The 26,493-nt window shown below is 43.7% G+C and overlaps 1 protein-coding gene and 1 long non-coding RNA gene across 3 annotated transcripts in view; one reads left to right on the top strand and one right to left on the bottom strand.

Moving 5' to 3' along the window:
- LOC146571839 (uncharacterized) overlaps window positions 1–24,604 on the top strand; it is a 30,529-nt gene extending 5,925 nt beyond the window's left edge. Inside the window, exons 5-6 of the long non-coding RNA XR_014892623.1 lie at window positions 1,353–1,493; window positions 23,809–24,604. This is a non-coding gene — a long non-coding RNA (uncharacterized LOC146571839). The remainder of the gene's footprint in view (window positions 1–1,352; window positions 1,494–23,808) is intronic.
- tesk1a (testis associated actin remodelling kinase 1a) lies at window positions 1,470–23,360 on the bottom strand. 2 transcript variants are annotated; one of them, XM_085275804.1, is made up of 10 exons: window positions 22,267–23,360; window positions 9,769–9,890; window positions 9,099–9,147; window positions 8,481–8,627; window positions 8,237–8,319; window positions 7,781–7,871; window positions 5,580–5,663; window positions 5,186–5,272; window positions 4,991–5,084; window positions 1,470–3,739 (listed from the first exon to the last, which is right to left on the bottom strand). In XM_085275804.1, exons 1-10 carry the CDS (start codon window positions 22,471–22,473, stop codon window positions 2,502–2,504), a joined length of 2,202 nt encoding a protein of 733 aa, XP_085131930.1. In that variant the 5' UTR covers window positions 22,474–23,360; the 3' UTR covers window positions 1,470–2,501. The 2 variants fall into 2 exon arrangements, with proteins under 2 accessions (XP_085131930.1, XP_085131931.1); XM_085275805.1 differs by lacking the exon at window positions 22,267–23,360 and adding an exon at window positions 21,296–21,306.
- Window positions 24,605–26,493: the final 1,889 nt, after the last annotated feature.

The following is a 26,493-nucleotide window of genomic DNA, read 5'->3' as shown; positions in this document are numbered from 1 at the left end:
TTTGAAGAAATGCAGACATGAATTTTTGCCCTACACTGAACGATAATGGTTGCAGCTGACCATACTCCAGTGGTGCACAGTGCTAGGGATGTAGGTCTGGATATACAAATAATCCTCCAGCATCACACTAGCTAATAGAGGCTAGTATATATTCTATACCTGAGTATCAGCATCATGAAAACTACATTTGGGGCAACCAATGCTAGGAATGGGCTACATAGCTTATAGTAAGGTTAGGATTATGAATCACATTCCTTGGTAAAGCAATTTGACAAACTAACCAGCTGTAACAAACACTTTAGTTACTAAAGCTGATAAAGTAATTTTAAGTTAAGTTCAGCTAAGTTACCATCAGCCCGAGGAGTTTGAATGCATCACTCATCCTTATCCAAATCAAACTAGCATTTTGTTACATGGGCTAGCTTGCAATTTGCACATGTTAGCAGGAACGCTAGTACTGATAAAAAAATAAAATAAAATAAAAAACAGAGGAAAGACAGAAAAAACAAATGTTCCTACTATAAACTGAATGCCCTGGCAGTAGAATACTGACAGTAGTTTCAGAGTTTACATTTGTGAGAGAGAACTAACATTCCTCTAGCTAATGTTAGCTCACGTTAGCATCCCTGCCAAATTTCTTGTTACTAAGTATAAAAGCTAGTTGTTTAGCCTCAGCTGATTTGCTATTGTCACTAGCAAAATATTATGTGAAGTTACATAAATGTTTTTTTTGTCTTTATGTGAAGTTTGTGAAGACCTTGATGTTTGTTGACATTCCTGGATTTGACTTCTAAGCTAGCACCAGCAGCTCTATATGTAGTGGTTTACACATTTGCCTAACACGTGAATGGTTGTTGGTATGAGACCAAGAGTACAGTCTATCTCTGCCTCATAAAGGGTATAAAATTCTGCCAAATCAGAAACACAGAGCCATCTGCTGTGGCGACCCCTGGTTAATAAGGGAGCAGCAAAAAGGAGCTGTTTCTTTAAAGCTACCCTTAGCTAGTGTTGGCACTAGGAAGGGAAAACAAGCAAGGCACTTGGGAGTATAAGCATCTCATCTTATGGACTTCTGCAGAAAATGGAGGTCTGGATTAAAAAAAGAAGAAGGTGGTAATTTTAATAATATTATTATCAAAATTGGCAGCACTATTGCCTTTCAGCAAGAAGGTCCTGAGTTCAATTCCACCATCAGGCCGGGGTCTTCCTATGTGGGTTCTCCTTAGGTAGAGGCTCCTTCCTCCCATAGTTCAAACACATGCAGTTAGTGGGGTTAGGTTAACTGGTAACTCTAAATTGCCCATAGGTGTGAATGTGAATGGTTGTCTGTCTCTGTGTTTGTCCTCTGACAGACTGGTGACCTGTCCAGGGTGTACCCTGCCCTTTGCCCTAAGACAGCTGTGATAGGCTCCAGCGACCCTGACAAAGAATAAGAGGATGGATGGATAACCAACATCTAACTTTCTGCATTGGAGACGTTACAGTCCTACAAGGTGTGACATCAGCTGCTTGCACATGAAAATTTCAAGTTTCTAATTAATGTTAGGATACATGTGTCATCAAGGGAGTATGCCAAGTTATAAATCATTTACTGATTAATTACTACTCATAAACACAGTTAGCTAATTTACACTTATTTTATTAGAAAACTGATTTTTCCCAATTCAAATGTATTATTGACACAATCTTTGTGAAAACTAAAACATCTAGAAATTGTCTATACAGAGATGTAAATAAATAATTTAAATAATTTAGCCATTTAGCTCTCGTCACTCATCACTGAGGACACAGTATAAAATATGGATGTAGCTTCCTGTTAGGAAAAATGAAGCCAATGTGGAAGTGCCTGTAAACCTGCATTCATCTCAAGGGAGCCGATGATGATAGCTGTGGTTGCAAAAAAGATTTCCAGTCCTCTGGAGGCACTTTGCTGCCGAGTTCAGTCACTCGATTTGACGTCATACTGAATAAAAAATGGAATCGATTTTGTAAGGTGATTATGCCACGTTTCAAAAAGGAGGATTAGCTCGTTGGCTAATGACTGCCCAGTTGGCAAGTGGATTCAGTCAGGCCTGCCCCTCTTTGTCACATGTCTGGAAACCAGTTCCACATAGAGCGTGTTTGCTTCAGTGGAGATGGGAGTTCAGTGTAAGCCAGACTAGCTGCTCTGTCTGAACGAGCACCATCCCAGAGGCAGTAACGTTAACCCTGACTGGTTAGATGTATAGATCTGCTCAGCATACAATGTTGGAAGTAATAAAGTAAGCAGCTGAACCCTGGCCACCTCTTCCTTTATGCCACCATGCTTCTCACTGTGACAGTTATGTTTAATCCTCCAGCCCAATAGATGGCGCTCTAATCAGCAGTGTGTTAGCACAGGCTACAGTGACTGCACAGCTGCTAGAGTCAGTATTAAGCATTGAGTACCCACTACATTTATTGTTTATGCCTTTGTCCACTTCACTTTGCCACGAGTTCAAAACAAGCACCTTCGAGGATTCTTACGACTGGGCTTCTGGCAGGGAGCGGCCGGGCTCACACGACACAGAGGGCCCCGCACCCACTAATCCATTTGTGTTGTGACACAGTAATGTTTTGGTTGTGACTGCTGACGACGAAGCGCTGCCACCAGTTATGGTACCGTTGAGGTTCCGGTAGGGCCGCTGCCGTGGTAACGAAGCCCTTCTGCGGGGGGCAGGTATGGCAGCTGAACCACGGAGGCACACCGAAGGGAAACTCAGGCCTACCAGGCAGCAGCCTGGACAGGAAATTGCCTCGTCCTGCTCAGAGGGCCCCCTTGGGTCTGAGGACAGGGCTCCACTGTAGTCACTTGAGCGGCCTCCTCGACCCCACTGCACTTGCTGACTGATTACCAGGCCTGAGCCGTTGTTGTTGTTGAGTCGTGGCAGAGGAGGCAAGGCAGACGTTGAGAAGGGAAGCCGCCAGCCCTTGGTCCGTATGGAGTTGCAGGAGGTAGAGGTGAGCAATGGTCTTTCAGGTGTAGCGTTCACGATCCTGTCTGTTGCCTCAGGAGATTTGGTGCAGTCCATGGCTTCTGTAAAACTTATGCTCTCCTCCTCTTCTTCGTCATCTTCCTCTTCCAATCGCTCCAGAGACACCATTTCCAATTCTACAGGAAAACCAGGATCCTCTGCCACCTGTATTTCCTTTCCAAAAGACTCTCTCCTCACACTTGGCTCATGTCTCATGTCTGCATGGTCAACGTGCAGCCTTCCTTGTATTCTCTCTGAAACCTTCGTCCCCTTCCTTGTGTCATCCTTCATATCCTCCCACGTCCTGTGCTTCATGGCCGCCTCTCGAGCGTCCTCATCCTTTTTTTCTTCCTCCCCCGCTGCGTGTCTGGGCAGAGCCACAGTCCGGCTGAGCTCTGGGGTGCAGGGCAGAGACTGGCACCTTCTTGGAGGCACTCTCATCCCTGACGCTTTTTTAAGAAGGTGGGGGGAGGTGCACATGTCAGGAAGTGCAGGTAGGGTAAAGGTCAGCGAGATGACGGACTTGCTGGGAGTGTCCAACAGTTTGCACCGTCCTCCGTTTAAGTCCTGTCTGAGAGAGAACGGGTTGACCCTTGCTGGGGTCCCGAGTAAAGGAGAAGGCAGGCTTCCTGGAGGTATCGTGTCTGACTGGCTCCTGGCCAAGCCTTGCCATAGCTGAGTGTGGTCCGCAGGGTGATAGGGAGAGCTTCGGCATCGGTACGGGCTGACGTCTGCTGCCACAGGCTCTAACCAAGGGAAACAAGGTGGAAGATGGAACAAGAGTCAGAGAGCACGACAGGTCACGAACCACAGAAAATACAAAGACAACATAACGTGTAAGAACATTCTTTTTTTCACTGGCAGCAAGGCGGCATCACCCCGTGACAAGGTCTCGCTATGCTCCTCTGTCTTCTCTTTGCCCTCACCTCCTACCAGCTGCAGCCAACGGCTGGTCTGTCCTCAGCCTCGTTCTGCTGGAGCTCATTATTATTGCACTGGTATCATTATCCCTCGTGTCACTCACAGGGTAACGTCACATCGTTGGGTTCTTTTTAAATTTTTGACAGGAGATAGATAAAACGGAAAATAATACCTCACTGTAACTGCTCTTTACCTGCCTCTTCTACAGTGCTGCAGCTCCAGTGGTGGCCAATGAGCCGGCCCCAAAAGTGAGGCAAAAAGTACATGCAAATGAAAAATACATGAGTCTGAAAAACAGTCTGCAGTGTAAAGACCTGACTAGGCTCCATCCTGCAAAGCTGATCCATCAGCTTTATTGGTCAGAACACCCTGAGGTCTGTTTGTTTTAATCCGTGTCTCAAAGTATTCAGACCAGCATAAAGGTTTGAGGACCGAGCTACAAACATGTTTATTATTCTGTAAGGTCTTTCCTTGATGTGAAAAAAATATGAGCTATAATTTCATAGTTTCATGTATGTTTCAGACAGCAACTCAACATATATAGCTGTGACTTATTTATGTGCTACAAACATCCTTAAACATCCTTTAAGACTAACGATAGCATGTTAAAGCTTTACGGTCAATCAAAGGCAGCAGGTGAGGTTTTGTCTCCTTGTTCAGAATCCAGCTGTAGTAAATAAAACTAAGTAGAAGCTCAGTTTTCACAAAAACTACAGTTTTACTTTGGATTTTTACTTTTCGAGTTTTTGCTAGAACATGTTAGCATCCCTAACATCATCAGCAGCCTCGTTCCAATGCAGTGCAGTTTTCAGCAGCAGCATGGCAGCTGGGCTCAAGCGGTGACAGCATGTGTAGTTCTGTATTATACATCTTTGTTGATTAAAACATGAGAACAACAATGCAGCAAGATGAAACACGAAACCCGGTTAGCTGTGGCCGTGATGTCTGAACATGCTTCAAAGCATCGCAGGGACACATCAGGGGGTCGGGCTTTAACCTGCTCTAAGACCCAGAGAGAGTGAAACATTCAGAACAGTAGAACTTTAAAAATAAGTAGATAAAAAGGGTCTTTTTACCAAGTGCAACAGGCGTCTCTCCCTGCTGCTCTCTCTCCAGGGCCTCCAACGTGAAGACGATGTCAGAGAACGAGGGTCGACTCTCTGCATTCATCTGAAACGACACAGACGAACAGAGCCACGGTTTAGGATGCAGACAAAGCTTCAGTAGCTCCCGGTCGTGTTTGGGTTGTGACACGCTGTGCGTATACTTACGTTACAGCAGGTCACGGCGAGATTAAAGAATGCTGGTGGGCAGTCCCCGGCCATGTTCTCGAATGCATCCACATCCAAACCAAAGTCCTAGAGACAAACACACAGCTGGGAGAGTTAGCAGTTTCAAAATGCTTCAGGTCAAAGCTTTAGCCTGGATTAGGTCTGACATGTCCCACGCCGTATGACTGGTTTTGGGTATACGTGAGCTAACCCTGTGTATCTCTAGCTCAGGTGGGCCGACTACTAATTGGCAGGTTGGTGTTCAGCCTGCATATCACAGGACGCTGAACCTCCAGTTCCTCGATTGCATCCCTCACAGTGTGAATGTTAGATAAGGTGCAGAGCAAAGTGCTGTATGAATGTGCGTGACTGTGGGGACAGATTTATTTCCTACCTCTGTCCTCGGTAAAAAATCAGGATCAGCTTCAATCCGGCCAATGATCTCACACAGGATGATGCCATAAGCAAACACATCCACCTAAGAGAGAGGAGGTCCCGTTAGTTCTGGCTGTGTTAGGGCTCCAACTAGATTTCATACAGAAGTAAAATTCAAAACCAGACGGATGAAACTAACTCTTAACATCATCAGATGAACATGATGTCTTTGATCAGTTCCATGTGAAACAGGCAGGTATTCACTCATACAGGTCGAGGTGGCAGCATCGTGCCCTGGAGCTAGGTTGCTGCCAGTTGTACTGGAAACAACCTGCTAATAACAAATTATTCAACTTCACCAGTTGAAACATGGATAACAAACATACACCAAAGCTACTTTTGGAATTGATAAAACAGGAGACTAAGCTTCTGGAACAGCATTCCCAAAGCCCTGAAATCAACCTTATTGGAAACGTGTGGACTAAGCTTAAAAGCGGGACTTTGGCAGGAAACCAACTCACTTAAATGAGCTCTATGAAGTCTGCCAAGACCAAAAACAAACAACCTGGAGAATTTGGGGGCAGAGTCTAATGGTTGGTAACTTTAAATGCAATTACACAAACATGACCTTATGATTGACAGTTACACTGTGGTAGATTTCATTTTACAGTAGGTTTGTCTGGGAAAGTTGTTAGGCTGCTTTGGTACAGTTAATGTTAAGTAGAAGTATCCATTCAGTGTAGCCCTTATTAAGGTTTCCCCAGTCTCACGTTTGGATCGATATCTGTGATCCGGATGTAAACGAACTGATCAGGTCTTTGATGACGTGCTATGATGTGTGCATTGATTCTGACATGGAGAGCTAAGATGAGACGACGGCAAAGGGCTGTACAAATGTTATTTATACAGCGTCAAATCAGAACAACAACTGCCTCAGGGTGCTTTATATTATAAGGTAGAGACCCTACAATGATATGACCTCTATGAGCAACAGTGCTTTGGCAACAGTGGGGGAAAACCCTCCTTTTTAACAGGAAGAAACCTACAACAGAACAACGCTCTGGTAGCAATCTGCCGTGACTGGGTGGGTGGGGGGTAAGACAAACATACAAAGGGATCTTTTAGCTGCTTTGTATGTTTGCAATAATGTCTGCAATAAATTTCATCTTAACTGCAAACTCGACGTGGCTGAAAGAGGAAACGGCAACGATGCGTTTCCTATCAGCGTCTGACTCTGACTGGGGTCCCTGTCAGCTCAACTCCACATGCAATTGGTGAACGGTGTTGAACTCAGAGTGAGATTAAGAAGGAACATTTCAAACTAAGAGAAAGGAATAACCTTCATTTTTGGTCATCTGTTGGAAGAACGCTCAGCCACAGACTGTGGAAACACTTCACACATGCTTTTATGGTTTCAGGGGGAGTCAGAACTGAATTCTGAATCTATTACTTGTTGTAACTTTGTTGCGATTTATTGTTTTGATAACAGCATTTTGGTTATGTGGTAAATGATTTCTTGCCAGCCACATATTTAGCGAGAGCTGTTAATTATAGATTTCATTTTCTGCCAAAAAAGAGCATTTAATACTTATTTTCATTCGAGACTTCATTTCCCAGGATCCTTTGTTGTAGAGATGGAAGTTATTCATATTTAACTAAAAGGTTTGCGGGACCCATTATGATATGTTGCTCTGATGTTGGTCAGTTTTTGTGTTGTACACCCTTTTTCGAAGTCTTATATAAAGACTATCGCTTCTATAACTGATGTCTGACCCATTTTTCTTGGATCAGTGGATTTGCCACAACATTATGTGGCTTTGCTTGGCTGCTTATACTGAGAAATGTTCCTATAGTTACACATTGTTGTAGCAGCTGCTAGTTACAGCACACAGTTAGCACAGTTGTAAGCTAGCCCCAACCCATCATATGTGACTGTGTGAAAGGATACTGGTCACTCAGTATCCTGCGTTTCTACAAACGCACAAAGACAACACAAATACCAACATATTCAAAATAACAAGTTCAAATAAAAAAAGAAGAGAAAACAGAGGGTAAGACAAACACGAGGAATCCAGACAGTCTGTTAACATCAGCTAATATTAGCCACTGGCTCGTACCGAGTAAAGAGTTCATTGCTTATAATTAAATAAAGGAAGGAGGGTCACAAAAAGATTACACTCTAATACTGTACTCCAGTTTTACAGAAGCAAAGACGCTCACCTTCTCGTTGTAAAGTTCTCCTCTCAGAACCTCAGGGGCCATCCAGTACGGAGAGCCCACAATGGCCAGAGGCTGCTTCTCTGAACCTTCACTGTAAAGAGAGGGGAGTGGACCGGTCTGTCATTAGGAACCTAATGTGAATGCTCTTCATGATCTATCTAATCACACTTAAAAAAATCCTGCCAATGATCACTTTGTAGATCATACATGAAAACAAGGAATATAACGTTTGAATATTAATTCCCGTTTATTTTAACGTGAGAACGATCAGAGCTGGAGTGGAGAATCGCTGGATTTGACTTTTTAATAGAAGGTTACGATGTTTCCACTTTCCTTTTAATGTCTGGGACACATTCTGGTACCTGTGCACAAACAGACCACGCTCTCTAACACAGACAAAACAGCTGCTTTGATCAAATTTATAGAAGCTCAGGAGAGAAAAGATTTGTCCTGCACCTGTAATCAGGGATCTTCTCTGCCAGGCCAAAGTCTCCCACCACAGCAGTGAACGTGCCATTCTCACAGCGAACCAGACAATTCTGCAACAGATAAACAGTCGAGAAATGAATATATGCAAACAACAGCTGGTAAAAACAGTCTCATTCTATAAAGAACAATGAGAGAGACAGAAGTACAATTTAAAAAGTTTCATTTTTGTCGTCGCTTTCATCAGTGCAGGTACGCGACTCGTGTGCCGTACCTTGGATGTGAGGTCCCTGTGGAATATGCCCTTACTGTGCAGGTACTGCAGTCCTCGGGCGATATCCAGAGACAGAGCCATCCTGACTCCCCACGACAGATACAGGTCACTGTCCAACAGCTGCTCCAGGTTACCCCCGTTTATGTACTGCACAGAAAGAGACGATAGGGTGAGCCAGACACAAGCAAGATCCAGAAATGCTGCAAGCTCATTTATCTCAAGAGGGAAGCTGTCCTGTGGTCTGACCAACTCAGGTGCCATGTCTCCCACTGTAAACCAGTCAGGGGATTCTTCCCAGCACACAGTTTAAAACATGTGTCCCAACCTCAGACCTGCTACCCAGTGCAAGAATTCACTGCATTAAGGAAAATATATGAATCAGGAAAGCTGCCCAAACACATGCAGAGCTGCTAAACGTGGGCTGGTTTAATCCCCTGGTCCTCCGGGGACCCTGATGGGCCTCTCTAAATGGGACTTAGCATTTCTTGCTTTTGAATGTTTGAATGTCGTCTTTGCACAACTTCTAAATGAATATAGGAGGAGAGACATGAGAATAAGGTGTAGCTGTGGAAACCTGGAAATGTTGTCAGCACGAAGAGGACAAAACAAAAGTCTTACCTCAGTCAAAGCGTGCAGCTGACCTTCATGCACACAAACCCCGAGAAACCTGACAGGAAGTCAAGAAACACGATTTAATCACTTCTACGTGTCAGTAACCATGGCGCCCATCCATCGATGGACAGCTTGGAATGTGTTGATGTGGCACCCCCTTGTGTCCCTCAGAGGAACGACAGAACATTTGTGTCACAACTTCAAAACTTTAGACTTTGTAAATTGTTATTATTACACATTTTAAGCTTCAATATGATTTGTTTTTGATCGGCCTTTTATGAGGGGAAATGAGATTTCCATTTTAAAGTCTACAAAAATAAAGTGTAAAAAACCTTTTTTTGATTTTTTCTTTTGAGTGAACCTGTTAAAATGTGCTGAAGTTAACTCTGGCAAAGGTCTTATTCATGCAATAAATATAGAACAAACATTAATGTACAACATATACACAGTGCTTTTAAAAGCTATTTGCCCCCTTGCTCATTTGTATCTTTTTGGTATATGTCACACTTACATATTTCAGATTATCGAACAGATGTTAATATTAGACAAAGATCAGCAGAGTAAATACAAAAAGCATTTTTTAAAGGATGATTTTATTTAAGGGGCAAAATGTTCTTCGAATCTCACTGTAATCAAAATCGAACACTGAATTTTTAATCAGCACATTTACACCTACCTAAGAATGTTGGGATGGCACAGCCTGTTCATAAGCTGCACTTCTCGTAGCATGTTAGCTTTGTTGCTAGCCAGCGTGTTCATTTTCAGTGCCATGACCTGCCCTGTGATCCTGTGCTGCACCTGGTACAGAGAAAGAGAAAGCCAAAGGCAGAGAATGATTGTTCACAGACTAACAGTGTGAACGTCTCTCCACCTCTGCTTCAACAAAGTCTGCCACAAAACCTCAAGTTGTGAAATTTAAGACCAGCATGTAACACAATCCTGTAACGTTGGACCCCGAGAACGCTGATTCTGTTCATCTGAATGTTTCATTGGGAGAAACGTTTGGTACAAGTGACTCGTCACAGCTGCACATTTTAGCACAATAGTCTCACGAGGCCATAAACTCGGTCTCCCTCGCCTTATTTTGATACGTACAGTTTGAGCTGCAGCTACAGTAGGTCATGTGGTCACCAGGGTCACTGACTGGTGCTTGCAAAGTTGATACAGTGTCTGCACCTCCAAGCACTTGCATGCGTTTGTGTTTGTGTGCGTATATTAATAGTACAGCTAATAGGCTTTCTGGATTTCCCATCACTCCTCCTGATCTGCACAAATCCACTGGGCTGCTACTGAGCAGAGCGCATGTGTGTGCACGCACGCACACACATACACACAACCAGTGCTTGTTAACAGTCTGAATGGCCCGGGAGTCTGGAGGTGTGGGACCTGATTGACCTAAAGCCAACCAGGGGGCAGCGGGTCAAACAGGTGGTGGGCGGGGTGTAGGGGACACCTGTGATGGCCCTGGTTTACCTGAGACAGGAGGACCTGGTGATGGCCTCCAGGGGGGGCAGAGGGCAGCCAATGACTTTTTAGGCGGTGTTAATGACTCTCTGTGCAGCCTTCCTGTTCTCAGTCGTGGCTCCTGAGTATCAAACACCACTGAGGAGCTGTAGAAGGCCAGCAGCAGCTCCTGGTCCAGGTTATTTTTCCTCGGGGGAGGTGCAGTCCCTGTAAGGCCTTCTTTACTGGGTGATAGTGTTGTGGGTCCAGCTGAGATCAGCAGAGATGTGGGTGCCCAGAACCCACCAGTTCTCCACTTATAATGAGAGGGGAGTGGACCTGTCTGTGCCTCCTGAAGTCCATTATGAGTTCTTTGGTTTTAAGGATGTTTAGCTTCAGGTTGTTCTCTACCTCCACCCTGTACGCCAGCTCACCTCCATCAGAGATGCTACTGTTGAGTTGGGTGCAGTGATTGGACCTTCAAACTGACAAGAAGGAGACTTAAGTCCTGATACTGATAGAACGTGTTTATTGTAAAGTAAAAGTGAAAACATATGAAATAAAAACTGTTAAAGACTAACACTGCAGCAGCTGTCTCTGCTCCTCTGGTTGCATTTTGTGTGGTCTTTGTGCTGTTGTTGCTTATTGTGCACTGTAATGGAGTTCTTACACGAATAATATGCTCTGCTGTGTGACACAGAAAATCCAAGAACTCTACTGTAGTTTTATTGGGTGAAATTAGTTAGTAAACATGTTATTACTGTGTTTGCCACTTTCCTAATTTACTTTTTTGTATGTTTGTCACACTTAAATGCTTCAGACCATCAAACAAATTTAAATATTAGACAAAGATAACACAAGTAAACACAAAATGCAGTTTCCAGATGAAGGTGTTTAGCCCTGTGTTAAAGAGTGATCGCCTTCCAAACCTAATAAGTGGTTGGGCCACCCTTAGCAGAAGAACTGCAATCAAGCGTTTGCAGTAACTGTTAATGAGTCTCTTGCAGCACTGCTGGCCCACTCATCTTTGCAGATTTGTTGTAATTCAGCCACATTGGGGGGTTTTCAAGGACAAACCACCTTTCAAAGGTCATGCCACAGCATCTCAATCGGATACAGGTCAGGACTCAGCCATGCAGAGGACTCAGAGGACTCAGCCATGCACAGGTAGACTTGCTGGTGTGTTTCGGATCATTGTCAAGTGAGCTTCAGCTTGAGGTCATGAACAGATGTGCGGACATTCTCCATCATGTTTTGGTAAACAGCAGAACTCGTGCTTCCATTTACCACAGCAAGTCTTCCAGGTGCTGATGCAGCAAAACAGCCCCAGACCATCACGCTGACACCAACATATGTTACTGTGGTATGATGTTTTCTGAAATGCTGTTACTGTTACTCCAGATGTAATGGGACACACACCTTCAACATTTGTCTCGTCAGTCCACAGAGTGTTTTTCCAAAAGTCTGGGCTAGGGCTGGGCCATATCATACCGTTCACGGTAATACCAGTATAATGTTGGGCAATGATAGGAAAATGAAACATGGCGATAGAATATGGGTAAAATGCACAGGCGCAGTGCCTTTGTTTACATACGCACACGGTGGCAAAAGCATGCCGGCGACGCAGAATGAGGAGGGTGAAAGTGGATCGTTGAATGAAACCATGAACCTGAACTGGTTTGTAAAAATGCTGCAGCTTCACTGGTGTGGAACTGGTTTAGCTTTTGTCCATCAGATACACAACAAAGCACTATTTTTGGTAGCGCATGCTAGCGGGCCGTCGTTATTACCGCGTTGTTTGGAAAATACGGCACACTTAAAATCAATCCTTTGATTTTTCTGAAAGTCGACAGAGCCCCTTATAATCCCGTGTGCCTTATGTATGAACTCTGGTTGTGTTTACTGACCTCGAAACGATTTTATGTGCACGGCGCTCGAAAATCTGTCAAATGTTTCAGTACGACTTTGCTAAGCTACGAAGCCGCACCGCTTGATGGATTGTGGGAGCGTTACGGCTATCGTAGGCGGAGCCTCGCGGAGTGATACGTGCTGTGCTTCAACATAATGTTACCGTATTGTGTGTGTATAAGCTCTTTTTAAGTTTTGTGGATGTTATACATGGTTATGCTGAGGATGTGTCGGCCAGTTTCCACTGGAAATACCTTTTGGTTAAACTGTCTGCGAGGAGTTTGCACTGTTACATTTTTATATAACTTTAATGCAGATAAAAAACAGCTGCTTGTTTAAGTGAAAATACATTGATGGTTTTTGCACTAATAAAGTTGTGGAGTTGTAAAGTATTTTGTCTCGTGTCGATTATATCATCAGTTATATCGTTATCGCAAAATATCGTGATAAATATTTTTGGTCACATCGCCCTGCTCTAGTCTGGGGGATCATCAAGATGTTTTCTGGTAAACGAGTCTTTATGGTTCTTTTGCTCAGCAGTGGGTTTCGTCTTTGAACTCTGCCATAAGAAAGACTCTGGGCAATAATGGCCTGGAGTCATGAACACTGACCATAACTCTCTCCTGTACTCACTCTACACCTACGGCTGCACGGCCACTAGCAACTCCAACATCATTGTGAAGTAGGGCTGAACGATTATGGAAAATAATCTAATTGCGATTTTTTTGCCCCAATATTGCGATTGCGATGCGATATGCGATTATTTTTTAAGGTCTTTGTCTTCTGTATTATTAAACAAAGACAAGCAATACATCATATAGTATGGCCAATACTATATTACATTAATTTTAAACTGTTCTTTCCTGGAAGACAGACCTCTGTTATGATGACATGAGGTGATGCATGAATTGATGACTGACATTTTTATTTAACTTCTTCAATCACAACAGTATATTTGAACATACACAATAGTTTATTTTTAGCTTACAAACATCTGAGCATAAAGTGCTGACAAGGAACCCTGGTGTAAACATTAGAATGAAAGTCAGTGCAATGTGCAGATTGCAGAAATATACATAAACAAAATCAGTGGCTTTACCACACTCAGTTTTTCGACATCTGTGAACTACTAGACAGTCATTCAATTAAAAAATAATATTAAATAAATAAAAAATACACACATCTTACTGATCTCTGCAGTCAGTAACATTACACATAAAGTGCAAACATAATAGCAATTGTATAAACACACACACAAACACGCCTTTAAAGTTTAAAGGCGTGAAATTGGACGGTCTAGCCTTCTGATTAGCTAATCAGAAGGCTAGTTCTGATTAGCTAATCAGAACTAGCCTTCTGATTAGCTAATCAGAAGGCTAGTTCTGATTAGCTAATCACGAACAAACAAAACACTGAAAAAAGCCCAACAATAACATTTTTAGGTTGTCTAAGTGACTTATATATTACGTTTAACCCGAGCAGCGAAACTCCGCGGTGATCTGAAAATGATGTGCCGGGAGTTGTGCCGTTCTCGGCCGCATCAGTAACCCTCGAGCTCCCGGCTAGCTGTCGAGCTGGTGGGTAGCAGACGCCTCTGAAAACGTCGAAGCACTTTTGCAAATATGGGATATCTTGATAAACCGAGCAGATATTTGATGTTTACACAACTACTTTCTCGCCTGAAAATATGTTAAAAGTTTATTTTGTGACCCAGAAAGATTAGTATGAGTAATTTTAAAACTTAGTAGCGGCCGCCATTGTTGGAAACTGGAGTTTGGCTGGGCCGCGCTATGAATTCTGGGATATGGTAGTAATTTGGACAGCCTTCGGCGCGTCGCTGTGACGTAATCGGTCTACAAATGCGGCCTCAGGAGGATGCAGCCCATGAATTTGGACATGTCCAGAGTATAATTGCAGCCTTTGCGGTTAGAAAATTGCACTTGATCATGTCGCGATATTATCGCAAATGCGATATATCGTTCAGCCCTATTGTGAAGTATGCAGAGGACACTACAGTGGTGGGTCTTATCACCAAAGGTGATGAGACGGCTTACTGCTGTGCCATTGAGAGCGTCCTCACTGGATGCATCACCACCTGGTACGGCAACAGCACCGCTTACAACCAGAAAGCTCTCCAGAGAGTAGTGCGGTGTGCCGAAAGGATAATTGGAGGTGAGCTTCCCTCCCTCCAGGACATCTACAGGCAGCGGTGCCTGAGGAAAGTGAGGAGGAACCGAACCAGCAGACAGAGCCTTTTCCATCAGGCCATCAGGCTGCTGAACACTTCATAGACACCTCATCTTCTCTTATCAGTACACTATGCACTCCACAATGTAGATGAATGCCATTTGTCTTGCACATTTTCAACTGCTAACCTCTGTAGATTTAATTTTTATATCTATAGATATCTAGATATAGATAGATAGATAGATAGATAGATAGATAGATAGATAGATAGATAGATAGATAGATAGATAGATAGATAGATAGATAGATAGATAGATAGATAGATAGATAGATAGATAGATATACATATTCAGTAATGCACACATATTCATTCTTATAATTCTCAGATTCCCATCCTTATATTTTGCTTGTTCTTCTATTATTGCATTTTGCACCTCTGTTGCTTGTGAAGCTCACACACAACAATGACACTCGCAGTGCTGTACCAGTGTACATGTGATGTGACAACAAAACTGGTTTGCTTTGATTTTGATTTGATTTAACTAAGGCAAGTGAGGCCTGCAGTTCTTTGGATGTTGGGCTCTTTTGTGACCCGTTGGATGAGTCGTCGCTCTTTCAGCTGTTCCATGTTTTCATCATTGGTGGATGATGGCTCTCACGGAGCTTTAGAAATGGCTTTATAACCCTTTCCAGACTGAGAGATCTCAGTAACTTTGTTTCTCAGCTGTTCCTGCATTTCCTCGGATCGCGGCATGTCGTCCGGCTTTTGAGGATCTTCTGGTCTGCTTTGTCAGGCACGTCCTATTTATGTGATCTCTTGATCTGGAACAGCTGTGGCAGTAATCAGGCCTGGGTTTGGATTTTTGTTCCCCCTTTATAATTAACGCCTTCAATAACAAACTGCATTTTCTATTTAGTTGTGTTATCTTTGTCTAATATTTAAATTTGTTTGACGGTCTGAAACATTTAAGTAACAAACATACAAAAAATAGGACGTCAGGAAGGGCCAAACAGCACTGCAGCAGACCTCATCTGTGTGTAGCATCTACACAGTTTATAGATGTAGCTGACTCATCATGCTTGCTACCATTATTTGATTATTAGAGCTCAGCCACGTTGCTGAATATGCAATCTTAAATATGTTGTCTTTAGCTACAAAACAAACAAAACAATAAACATGGAAGTGCTCCCAGCATGTGGTAAAATTATTAATTACTTTAACAAACATGCATTTGTGAAACTTAAACACACAGTCTCATTTCAAAATGGAATAAAAGAAGTGGACACGATGCATTTGACCCTACGGTCCACCCAGTCTGTCCCCGCTGGTCCCCATGTCCAAACCTAAGAAGACCTGCACAGCAGCCATTGCTTTGCTTTTACCTCTTAACCCTCTCAGGCTCAAATTAAACTTTTTGTTGCTAATGCACAACCAAGTCCTGCAGTGGTACTTCTGAGTAAAAGAAACTCATAATTTATGTATGTGGGGTGATCAGGTTGTTCATTTTTAACTGTTGCAAATCTGCAACGCCTGCCCTGAGAGGGTTAAAATGTGACTTGTCCTAGAGAGCTCTGCACAAGAATTAAAATGTGCACAAATGGCAAATAAAAATCTTGAATTTTTTCCTTTTTAGAGAATGAAACCATGCGCAAACTGAGTTTTCTGGTGAGCAAACAAGAACAAGCTGCAAAATATCCAAGTTTAAGTGTGGAAAAGCATTCATTCATTTAAGTGTGAGACAATTAAACTGGTGACGTTTCCACACTCACGTCTGCACAATAAAAGCTTTTGCTCTTTCTTTGGCTCTGGGGGGTAAATCTTTGGCTTAGAAGAAGAAAAATCTCCACTTTGTATAAACCTCTCCCTGAGCAAATAATAAGGCGTGCTGCTTTGCATGCCTTCACATCTTCTTGAGCCTCCGCTCAGGAGGCGATCACTCATGTACACACACGGTTACCTGGAAGAAAAGTGAACTGTGGTGCAAAAGGGGAAAGTTGTTGATGCCCCTAAATGTGCTTCCATCCATCTTCTGCATATTTGTTATTTCTTACAAAAAGAAGTATTAAAAAAAGAAGGACTGAAATAAAGAAAGAAGGTTTTACACTCGGCTTTTTGTGTAACAGCACCAAGTTTGCAGGCATGCGAGCAGCAGACACAAAGCTCTACACTGTAGTCACACAGCAGCTTTACTTAATGCGATTGAGCTGCTCTACTTTGGGGGAAGTGATGCAGTGCAGCAGGAAACTTCACGCTACAGGTGCAGCTGTTTACAATAATGACACACATGCTCGTAACTATTCTGTCTTTAGCCAGGTTACATGTAGAAATGTCAGCTGTTTGATGAGCTCTGGAAACCCAACCACATCTGAGACTTTTTGAATAATCCTGGTATCAAACCACACGTGTGAAAGTTGACCACACAAGTCTTGGTACCACATTTAATGAACCGTCCCATTTACCCAGGCTAGGACTACAGCAGCTTGTGACCACCCTCGGCTGGGCTTGTGTCTCCTCTCAACCTCTAACCAGTGCTCCTTTGCATGTAAGGCAGACGTCTTATACGCATACATAATGTGATAACAAGAATATGGGGAAATAGTTGATGTTGGAAGCTGGTTGTAGCTCACACATGAGTATACGACTACGTATGGCTAAATCAGAGTAGCAGCAGGGTAACCCACCAACAGGGTGACGCACCTGTACGGCAACACGTGTAATACAAACAATACCAACAGTGACAATTCTGAAAATGGGAGCAACATAACTTTAAAGGTATAAATAATAATAAACACGTTTTTAGGTAGAGCTGTTTTTTATGCTGCTACTGTTTCTTCAAACTGCAGCGACACACAGATGCATTAGCCTGGTAAATGAACACTGTCCATTAATGCAGATGGATGGGACTGGTAGCATTTGCTGCCTAGCTCCCACATTAGCATTACTGTTGTGCTATGGCAATGATAAGAGACCACTAATGTACAGCGATAACTAAACCTGAAGCAGAAGAGTTGTGTGACTGTTGGTACTGACACTGCTGCACGGCTCCACCGTGGCTGCAACATAAGCTGCTCTATTTCACACTCTTGCCAACATGCACATTGCTCTGGATGCAAGAGTGGATGGAGTTGGTGGAGTATAAGAACTGCTGAGAGGGACCAAGGCCCAGGAGCATCCGAGTGATTATCTTCAACTACACAACAGACGACAACAGCGGCTTCTTCTTTCTTGCTGAGCATAAAATAAAAGTCTACACGAGACAAAAAAAGAGCGAGTGGTCACATGAGGTCATTAAGGTCACAGGTTCGCTGTGCTCGCTCGTAGGAGGCCGTTGGGGTTCTCTCAGTCATTTAAGGACCTCTACCTTACAGCGTGAAGGCCCTGGGGCAACTGTTGTTGTGATTTGGTGCTTTCACAGGCTACCATTAGGACAAGGTGACAACCTCACTGGGGGTAAATATCTGGAACTTCACATCAGCTGTTTGGATGAGAACTGAAACAGTCTTTGGAAAAATAAAAAAAGGATGCTGGCAGCCTTCAGCTTGCCTGCTGTAGGTGCAGCATCAAATATTGCTTGATGTTTGGTAAACCAGGGACAGACCTTGCACTTGCTTACCTACTGCAGAGTAACGGCTATGCAAGGTTTAAGGGAGCTACATCACCAGGCACTAACCGAGGCAGTCGTGTCAGCCTCTATGCTGAGCGTCACTGAGAGCTGTCAGCAGCTGATGCAAACCTCAATCCATGGATGAGACAACATCCAGGGCTGGAGGCATCTGTTGCTCCGCCCCATGGAGTTTTAAATTGCACACATACCATTCACTAAATCTGACCACAGGAAAGTTTCTGTTTCTATACGAGGCTAAAATCAGAAATGTAAAATGTAGATTCAAATCAATGTTTTACAAGCTAACTCGTGTATTTCCGAATAATATTTTTTCTTTTGGGAAATTGTTAAACTGTGTCTTTGCTGAAAAGGAGCTATGGAGAAGTTTGCTAAGATGTCAGTCTGACTTCTGTACAGTCAAAAAGAAATAAAAGCTCTAACACTGACTGACTGACACAGGAACAGCTGTTTCCTGTATTTGAAAACTCAAGTAGTTAATGAGATATTTCCAATTGATGATGCCAAATGAAGAAACATGCTAATTTAAGTGTCCACTGCTACGCTGGATGAAGGCTTTAAAGGAAAACTTTGCCTGTTTATTAAAAAACGAGGAGCGATCGTCAGTGAGGAATCACTCATCTGTGCTGTTCTGAACATTAACACAAACATAAACACACTGGAGTGAAGACCTGCTGTGAGTGGTTTGCTGAATAGCTGCGATAATGTTTTCTATTCCTGGAAAGGAAGAAGAAAACAAGTCTTAAAAGCTTTGCACATGTTTGGTTTTCCTTTGTCTCCTCAGTTCAATACAATCTCATTTGTATATCACCAGTTTATAATGGTTCATAATGGTTCCCTCATACAGCACTGAAATCAGATGATCTCCTGCGATGACTGTGGGGAGGAAGAACTCCCTTTTTAAAAGTCAGAGAGTCTCTGATGGCAGTCGGTGCTCGTACTATCTGAAACAGGTTCCATGTAATTGCTAACTTTGAGTTTGATATCAGACCGACAGCAGGACGACTCCTTCTTATGGCAACATTGACGCCAGGTTTCAGTGACAGCGCTTGACAATACCACAACTTTGTCATGTTGGATCAAACAGATACTGTCAAAGTTCAACTTTGATGACATCATTTGTACTAAAAAAAAAAAAAAGGTGAAATTGCCATAATATAGTATCGTGAGTGAAGTACAGTGATATCGTGATAGCGCTGGCAAAACCTGGGGTAAGTGTCCTGCAGTCACCAGTGAATTTATTGGGGTAGCCCTTCCCATAGCCACAGATCAACTGGCACCAGTTGATGTAAATCTGGTCCGAGTGGGTACCGGAGCCGTAAAACAGGTCCAAGCTTGTGCCTCGAGCACAGCTGGTGCCACTAATAACTCAGAGTTGGACAAGTTGGAAAAACTCCTCAACAGGAAATGAAATCCTCTCAGGAACACTTTGATCAATCAAAACCAAACTGCCAAAATGGGCCTGTGACTCCGCCCACACACATATGCTCTGTTTAACCTTCTGTATCCCACTGTTGACTAATAACAACTGCCACTGGCCGACAAGCGTATACCACAGACTGGAGACACTTAATCATAAATTAGGATTAAAAACAGATATATGTGCATCAAATAGTTTCCATGTTTCCCCGACAAATCAAAACACACTGGCTGTAGTTTGTATCCTGTCAGAAGGCTGTTTAGCTCCGCTGTCAACAAGCCCAGTGTGAAGCATCCATGTCTGTGAGGCAGTGAAACAGGTCAGAGAGCGTCTGCTGCAATGATAACCAAGGGGTGACGAGGATATCCCAAACCGCTGGTCTTACTGAAGCTTTGAGGTGCAGCATCGTCGCTCTGACGTCATCAGCAAGTAAACTCTCAGATGATGTGCCAGTGTAATCAGACCCTTTATCACAAGGAAGTGTGGCTTTTTAAAGACACTGTGGGCTGCATCTGTGGTCCTAGCATCACATCACAGGTGGCTAGCTGTCAGGTTTTTAGAGACTACTTTATTTTCTCTATAGAGAAGGGTTGCACATCTAGTCTGCTGGCAATAACTGCAAATATATCATGACTAAATCATTCTGCATGTTTATGCACAGTTTCCTTCATTACAGCTCTGACGTCAGCTAAGGAGGTAAGGGCTCAGGTCAGGAGGAAGAGAATGAGGTGACGAGGGAGCAGTGGAGGAGGAGTGTGATGAAGCTCATGCCATCCAGCCATGTGTTGTTCAGCCAGCTCCAAACTACACGGTCGTTCTCTTTATTATGGTCTTGTGCTGATGATTGACTAACTTTATTATTCAGCTCATATACAATTCAGTTTTATTTACACAGCGCCAAATCACAACAACAGTCGCCTCAAGGCGCTTTATACTGTAAGGTCGACCCTACAATAACACATACAGAGAAAACCCAACAATCATATGACCCCCTATGAGCAGCACTTTGGTGACAGTGGGAAGGAAAAACTCCCTTTTAACAGGAAGAAACCTCAGACAGAACCAGGCTCAGGGAGGGGCGGCGCCATCTGCTGCGACCGGCTGAGGTGAACACTTCTCCTACACCCCGCCCATCTAAAATCCCACCGTACCCTCATGGAAAATATAAATTAACACTTTTCAGTGGTTTATTCGATACGTTCAAGTGTTTCCTTCAAAGTTCTGGACGCTCTGTGGGAATACTAACCGGGTACAGAGGGTTAACCTGCACCAGTTCATATTTCATTTAGTCTCACAAACACTACAGTGCAGGGACACATGACTGTCACCAAGGGTGGCTTTATGTGCCGTCACATATTCTTTTCAGGTTGTGGATCATGGCATAAGTAATAAATCAATAGCTTATTAGCTGACAACAAAGCATTACTAATAACAACTGCAAACTCACAGCAGGAAGAACATTTTAACTGTCTGATGTCTAATAAACGAATATAACTTAGAGTACGTGACTGAAAATCACCTAAAACTAAACTAAAAGGCTAAAAATGATCCGGGGGAGCAACTGGCTGTATCTATGGCAACAGCACGGCTTCGTAGTACAAGAGTCAAGATGGTGCACTGACCTGTCGGCTCTCCAGCTGTCACCGAGGAATGGAAAACAGAAAAATACAATAAAGACGACCCAGGACTATTGAGCAGCTACGATCCTCTATTAGACAGCGGGCCCATAGTCCTCTCCCAAACATCCAGGTACTAGTCTGGTCCCAGACTTGAACCTTCTCTCGGAGAATAGAGGGGGATGCTGCACAGGGGGAATCACAGCCCTGTCCCAAGAGTTTGAGCTGTACAGCTGCCATCAAATTACAAACGGGCTAATATTTTCCTTAAATGGTCCGTTTTCTTAGTTTAAAAGTTGTATTTCTTTTCTGTGTTCTACTGTGAATAAAGTCTGTGAGTGACAAAACGAATCGTGTCACTGCTAAACCCTCAACTCTCCAAATGTGGTCTTTTTGCAAAGTCTTATTAAAACGTGTGCTCAGAGAATCAAAAATTCACGTGCAGGAAAATTCTACTTCAGAAACATCTATTAATACAATAAATGCCATCCTACTTTCCAAACGCCTGTCAGTCTGCATTAGTTGACAATAAACTGTCCCGCACACCTTTCACCTCCAACATCTAAAGCTAGCAGAAATCTAGCAAAAACAAAAGCAGGACAAACTGATTTTCTCAGCAGAGGAAACTCATCTGTAAAGGCTATAAAGCAGAGCAGGGAGGGCCGGCGTCCTGCAGGTTGTAGATATCACCTGAATCACATGATTAGTTCATCATCAGGCCTCTGGAGAACTTTAAGACATGTTGAGGAGGTCATGTGGATCATCTGTGTTGGGTCAAGAACACATCTAAAAGCTGCAGGACACCGGCCCTCGAGGAGTTCCCCACACCTGCTATAAAGTGTCAGACCCCAGCCACTGTCTGTCTATCTGAATGTGTGGGAAGATGAAGGAAACGTGGCTTCTTCACGGGGGGATTATGGGGCACACCAGCAGAGGACTACTCTGACGCTGCAGTTGACTCAGGTGAGGTCACATACCTTGAAGACCTCCGAGAAGAAGCCTGAACCGATCTTCTCACAGAAGAAGTCATCGATGCGGGCCAGGCTGGACACAGCACTCCTCAAGGCTCGGTACGAGGAGGGCCGGATCCGGTTGGGTGCGTGGATGCTATGCAGAGCTGGCTCATCGAGGCTGCCGTGACCCTCCTCAGGGTCACAGAAGCAGCACTCGGAGTGGTAGTCCATAGTGCTGACAGTTCTCCAGATGCTCTGAAACCCTGATTCTCAGACCACCGCAGTCCTCGGGTACGAGGTGATGGTGCCTCCCACCATCATAGTGTCACAGAGACCAATGAGCCGACAGTATTGTTTAACCACGGCGCTGCTGTGGTCGCCCCAGTGTGTGCTGTAGGTTACTGCTCAGTTTATGTCCTTCTTCCGTTACTGAGCCAAACGTCTCATCTGTTCATCACCCCCCCATGCTGCCCCAACAGCTCCTGCCTGACAAAGTTTCAACTCGTTCAAGTCACGCAGTGTTTGGAATTCCCGCTGCCCATGAACGCCTCCTCAGCGTGTGGGTGAGAGAGGAGGCTCGGTTCCTTCCGTCATCCCGCACGTTTGATGGATGCCGCAGTTCCACGGCACCGGGAGCCGGCCATACACGCAGAGCCCTGCGGAAGCATTAAAGGCACATTATTAGGAACAGCAGCCCTTACGGTGGCTGCAGGTGGATTTACAGCAAGAGATCCGCATCACCGCGTATCACTGCGCTGTTTGCGCCGACGAACAAGAGCTCGGGCCCATCTCCGACTGGAACCATGACACCAGCAGCCAGAGTGACCACCACCTCCACCCAATCACATCGGGCCGGCTCCACCAGACTGCCTGACTAACTAAGACTGACAGGCCCCGTTAAACCTGCTGCTTTAGAATAAAGAGTCCCGCTGATGCAGCGTGCTGAGCCTCCCTGTAATGCGCCTCCCTCGCTGCTGATAACGGGAGCTTCCACAGGCACAGGTAGACACGTCGGTGTGACCGGGGACGTCCTGCGCTCCGAGGACCGGAGCATCTGCTGCTCCTAATCCCGTGTGTCTCCGTGCTTCGCCGGGAGCAGGCTGGGACGGATACCACAAACGAAAGTGGCCGAACCAAGCGCCCGAGAGGCACTCGGACTACTTCCTGCTCGACACTTCACAGCAAAACTCTTAATCGAGTATTTATTCAGTGTGTGTGTGTGTGTGTGTGTGTGTGTGTGTGTGTGTGTGTGTTTGATGGATTAGATTGAATATACAGCAACAAAGCCTAAGCTGAGTTACTGAGTTCTGCGGCCAACAACACAAACGGAAGGTTTGCAGAGACAGAGGGACTAACTAACGCTACAAAACAGGAGTGTTTACTGGGAAGATGCTTTCTACGTGATGCATGTATGGAACAAGTTCGGTCAGGACAGGGCTGCTTAAACCTACACGGTTGCACAAATCACACAACAGGTTATTAGCAAGAATATTATTGAAAGAGTTGATACATCATCATGCTTTATGTGGTAATATTTGGTATTTCTTTTTTCTCCATTTTTGTAAGGTTACTCTGAGGGTTCAGTTCAAGACTCTTATTTTGAAGACCAAGTGGTACGACTTCCTTTATACCCCCCTCTCCCTCCCACCTCTGTCGAGCTCAACACTTGGCACAGACAGGACGGAGCTGTGATTGGAGAAGATGGGGAGGCAGAGGCTAACCCCAACAGCTGATCTGAGGTCCGTCTGTGGCGGGAACACTTGCGCCTTACTGCAGGAAACCGATCCCGAACCAGCAGTTGAGCCGGAAGTGCAGCAATGACACACATTTTGAAATTAAAATAAATAAATGAACAAACCGATGAAGAAAGATAAACGAACAGATGAAATAAGTATTAAATAAAAACGAAACACAGCAGCTGCTGTAACATGACATCATTTATTTTGGAGGATCATTTCTCAGTTAAACATAAAAAACAACCCCCACCATATTCATAGGAGTGACGACCCCCCACGCCCCCCGGTCCTCTCTCTGTGTCCTACTGACATGTTTTTCCTGTTCACGTTGGCGGAAGTGATGAGGGAACTATCTGCACACCAGCTACTGCACCATCAAACAAACACATCATTACAGTGTAAATTCAGTGCTTGAAATACAGCTCATGTGTTTGATATAAGGCTGTGAAATAGGAATAAATAAAAAATAAATAATAATAAAAGATTTTTAAAAATAAAATAAGCAAAGGGTTAAAAATGATGTCAGCTACGAGGATGACATCATGGGTTTGGATTCACCAACAGAGGCAATGTTTCCCTCTTTCTATGACATGATGGAGTGAGCAGATATATTTGGAAAAAATAAAAAATAAATGTGGAAATAACTGTATTGGAAACAGGTGTGAATAGAAAATATCCACTGATTGTAATAATGTCACTATAACAGTTGTTAATTATTGAGCAGGTCATGGAAGAGATGTCAGAACCGCTAATCAACATCTGCATCGCATCAACAGGAAATGAGTCATGTTGTGCTGTAACTGCAGATACACATCACTAGAAATATGTTATTAGAAAAGTTCTGAGATAAACATAAATTACTCTCTGACAATCAATACAGATTCAGATCACACAGTTACACATCACCAGCATTAACTGACTCAATGAGATTACAGGTACAGTATGCATGAGTCTTTCTAGAGCAGGGGTCGGCAACATTCTGATGATGAGTGCATCTAAACTTTCCTCAGAGGTCAGTGTGCCATATGATTGCATTAGCAATAAATGTAATAATGCTCTATATCAACAGTTACACACTAGATAGAACCACTTTATAGGATTATATTTGTTCACAGATGTTGGCAGCTATCAGCTGCTTAGAAAAGGATCCTGGTGTTATTTGTCTCTCAGAAACAGTTCATAACTTCAACTCATTCATGTCACCTAAAAGGTAAACCTGTTTCTCCATCACTGTTCAGCTCTGATGATTCAGTAAGGACATCTCCTGGTTTCATCTTCATGTTTCCCTCTCACCACATATCCAAACTGACATCATGACCAGCAGCTTTACAGCTGTGGCTCCAGCAAACATCAGCTGATACTAGAAATTAATATTAAATAAATTCTAACAACAGCTGATCAAGCTTAAACGTGCTGCTGTTGTTTAGCGCGACATCCGCTGGTTTCCTCTTTCTGGCACAAAGTGGGCGATAAACAAACAAGAGAGAAAAGCCGATCAGCTGATCATTGATCAGTTTCATGATTGAAGTAGAAACAGGAGAGAAGAAGAGGCAGCTGTGCAGCGTAACGACAGAATAAATCCAGCTTTGTGTCTTTTTTCATTGTAGCTGAAGTCCGGGACAAACTGTTCCTTTCAGCTCAACATGAAACGCGTAATATTTTCTCTGAATACGAGACGATTCTGTTTTTTACGGGACGGTTGGCAACTCTGCTAACTAACCTTATGAATAAAGTTCACTATCAGTAACATCATAGCACCAACCAGCTGTATAGAAACTCCGTCATGCTAGCTAGTAGCAGTACGAGTTATTGTAACTGAGGGTAAAAAGTCAGCACAGCTAAAATAAACTCCACCTGAACTTGGTTTATATCTGACCCAGATACACTGCAGGTCAGAACTTCTTACCTGATGTTCAGTTCACCTGACACTCGGCCGCCTCGGGGCTCTCCTCCTGCCTCACCTTTCTCTCATCCACCTGTTGCCTCTGTGGCAGCTCCGCCACAGCCACCACCAAACAACTGAGTTATTTTTACACATCTGCCAGCATCTGGCCAATCCACCACCTCTCATTGTTTATACTGTTATAAATAAAAAAAAAAAAAAAAAAAACAACCATCGGGCCACCCAGTCCAGCTATGGTCGTGCCATCAATTATCCTGGCACGCGTGCCTAGGGTTGCCGACCCCTGTTCTAGAGGGAGGGGTGACATTATTGTTATTTAAGCGAAACACTGTGACAGGAAATGACAGGAAGTTGAGAGAATATTCCTCATTAAGCTTGGAAATTTCTTGTGATGTCCCCCAGGGGTGGTCTGTAATGGAGCCAATACTGTTCATTGTTTATATTATGTGATGGACAGAGTTGAAAAACAGGAGGAGTCCCAGGAATTATTAGAAAAATATAGTTTCCATTTATTTAACCCCCAAAAATTATATTTACAAGACTAATAAATGTTGAGCTCATAAAAGAGGTCAAAGAAACAAAACTGAACTCAGGCAAAGACTGCAACCTTAA

Source organism: Mchenga conophoros, linkage group LG6 (genome assembly GCF_057382185.1).
Source record: "Mchenga conophoros isolate Kocher_MC1m ecotype Shallow Benthic linkage group LG6, M_conophoros_male_GT1.1, whole genome shotgun sequence".
Lineage (NCBI taxonomy): Eukaryota > Metazoa > Chordata > Actinopteri > Cichliformes > Cichlidae > Mchenga > Mchenga conophoros.
This window is presented reverse-complemented; position numbering and strand designations above follow the sequence as displayed.

What these genes read in the sequence shown, in the direction of transcription:
- tesk1a (XM_085275804.1), bottom strand. Translation starts at nt 22,473, where the DNA reads ATGGACTACCACTCCGAGTGCTGCTTCTGTGACCCTGAGGAGGGTCAC. An exon ending in GAGAAGATCCCTGATTACAG is followed by an intron (nt 7,872 to 8,236) that starts GTGCAGGACAAA and finishes CTCTCTTTACAG; the next exon opens with TGAAGGTTCAGAGAAGCAGC. An exon ending in GAGAACTTTACAACGAGAAG is followed by an intron (nt 5,664 to 7,780) that starts GTGAGCGTCTTT and finishes CCTCTCTCTTAG; the next exon opens with GTGGATGTGTTTGCTTATGG.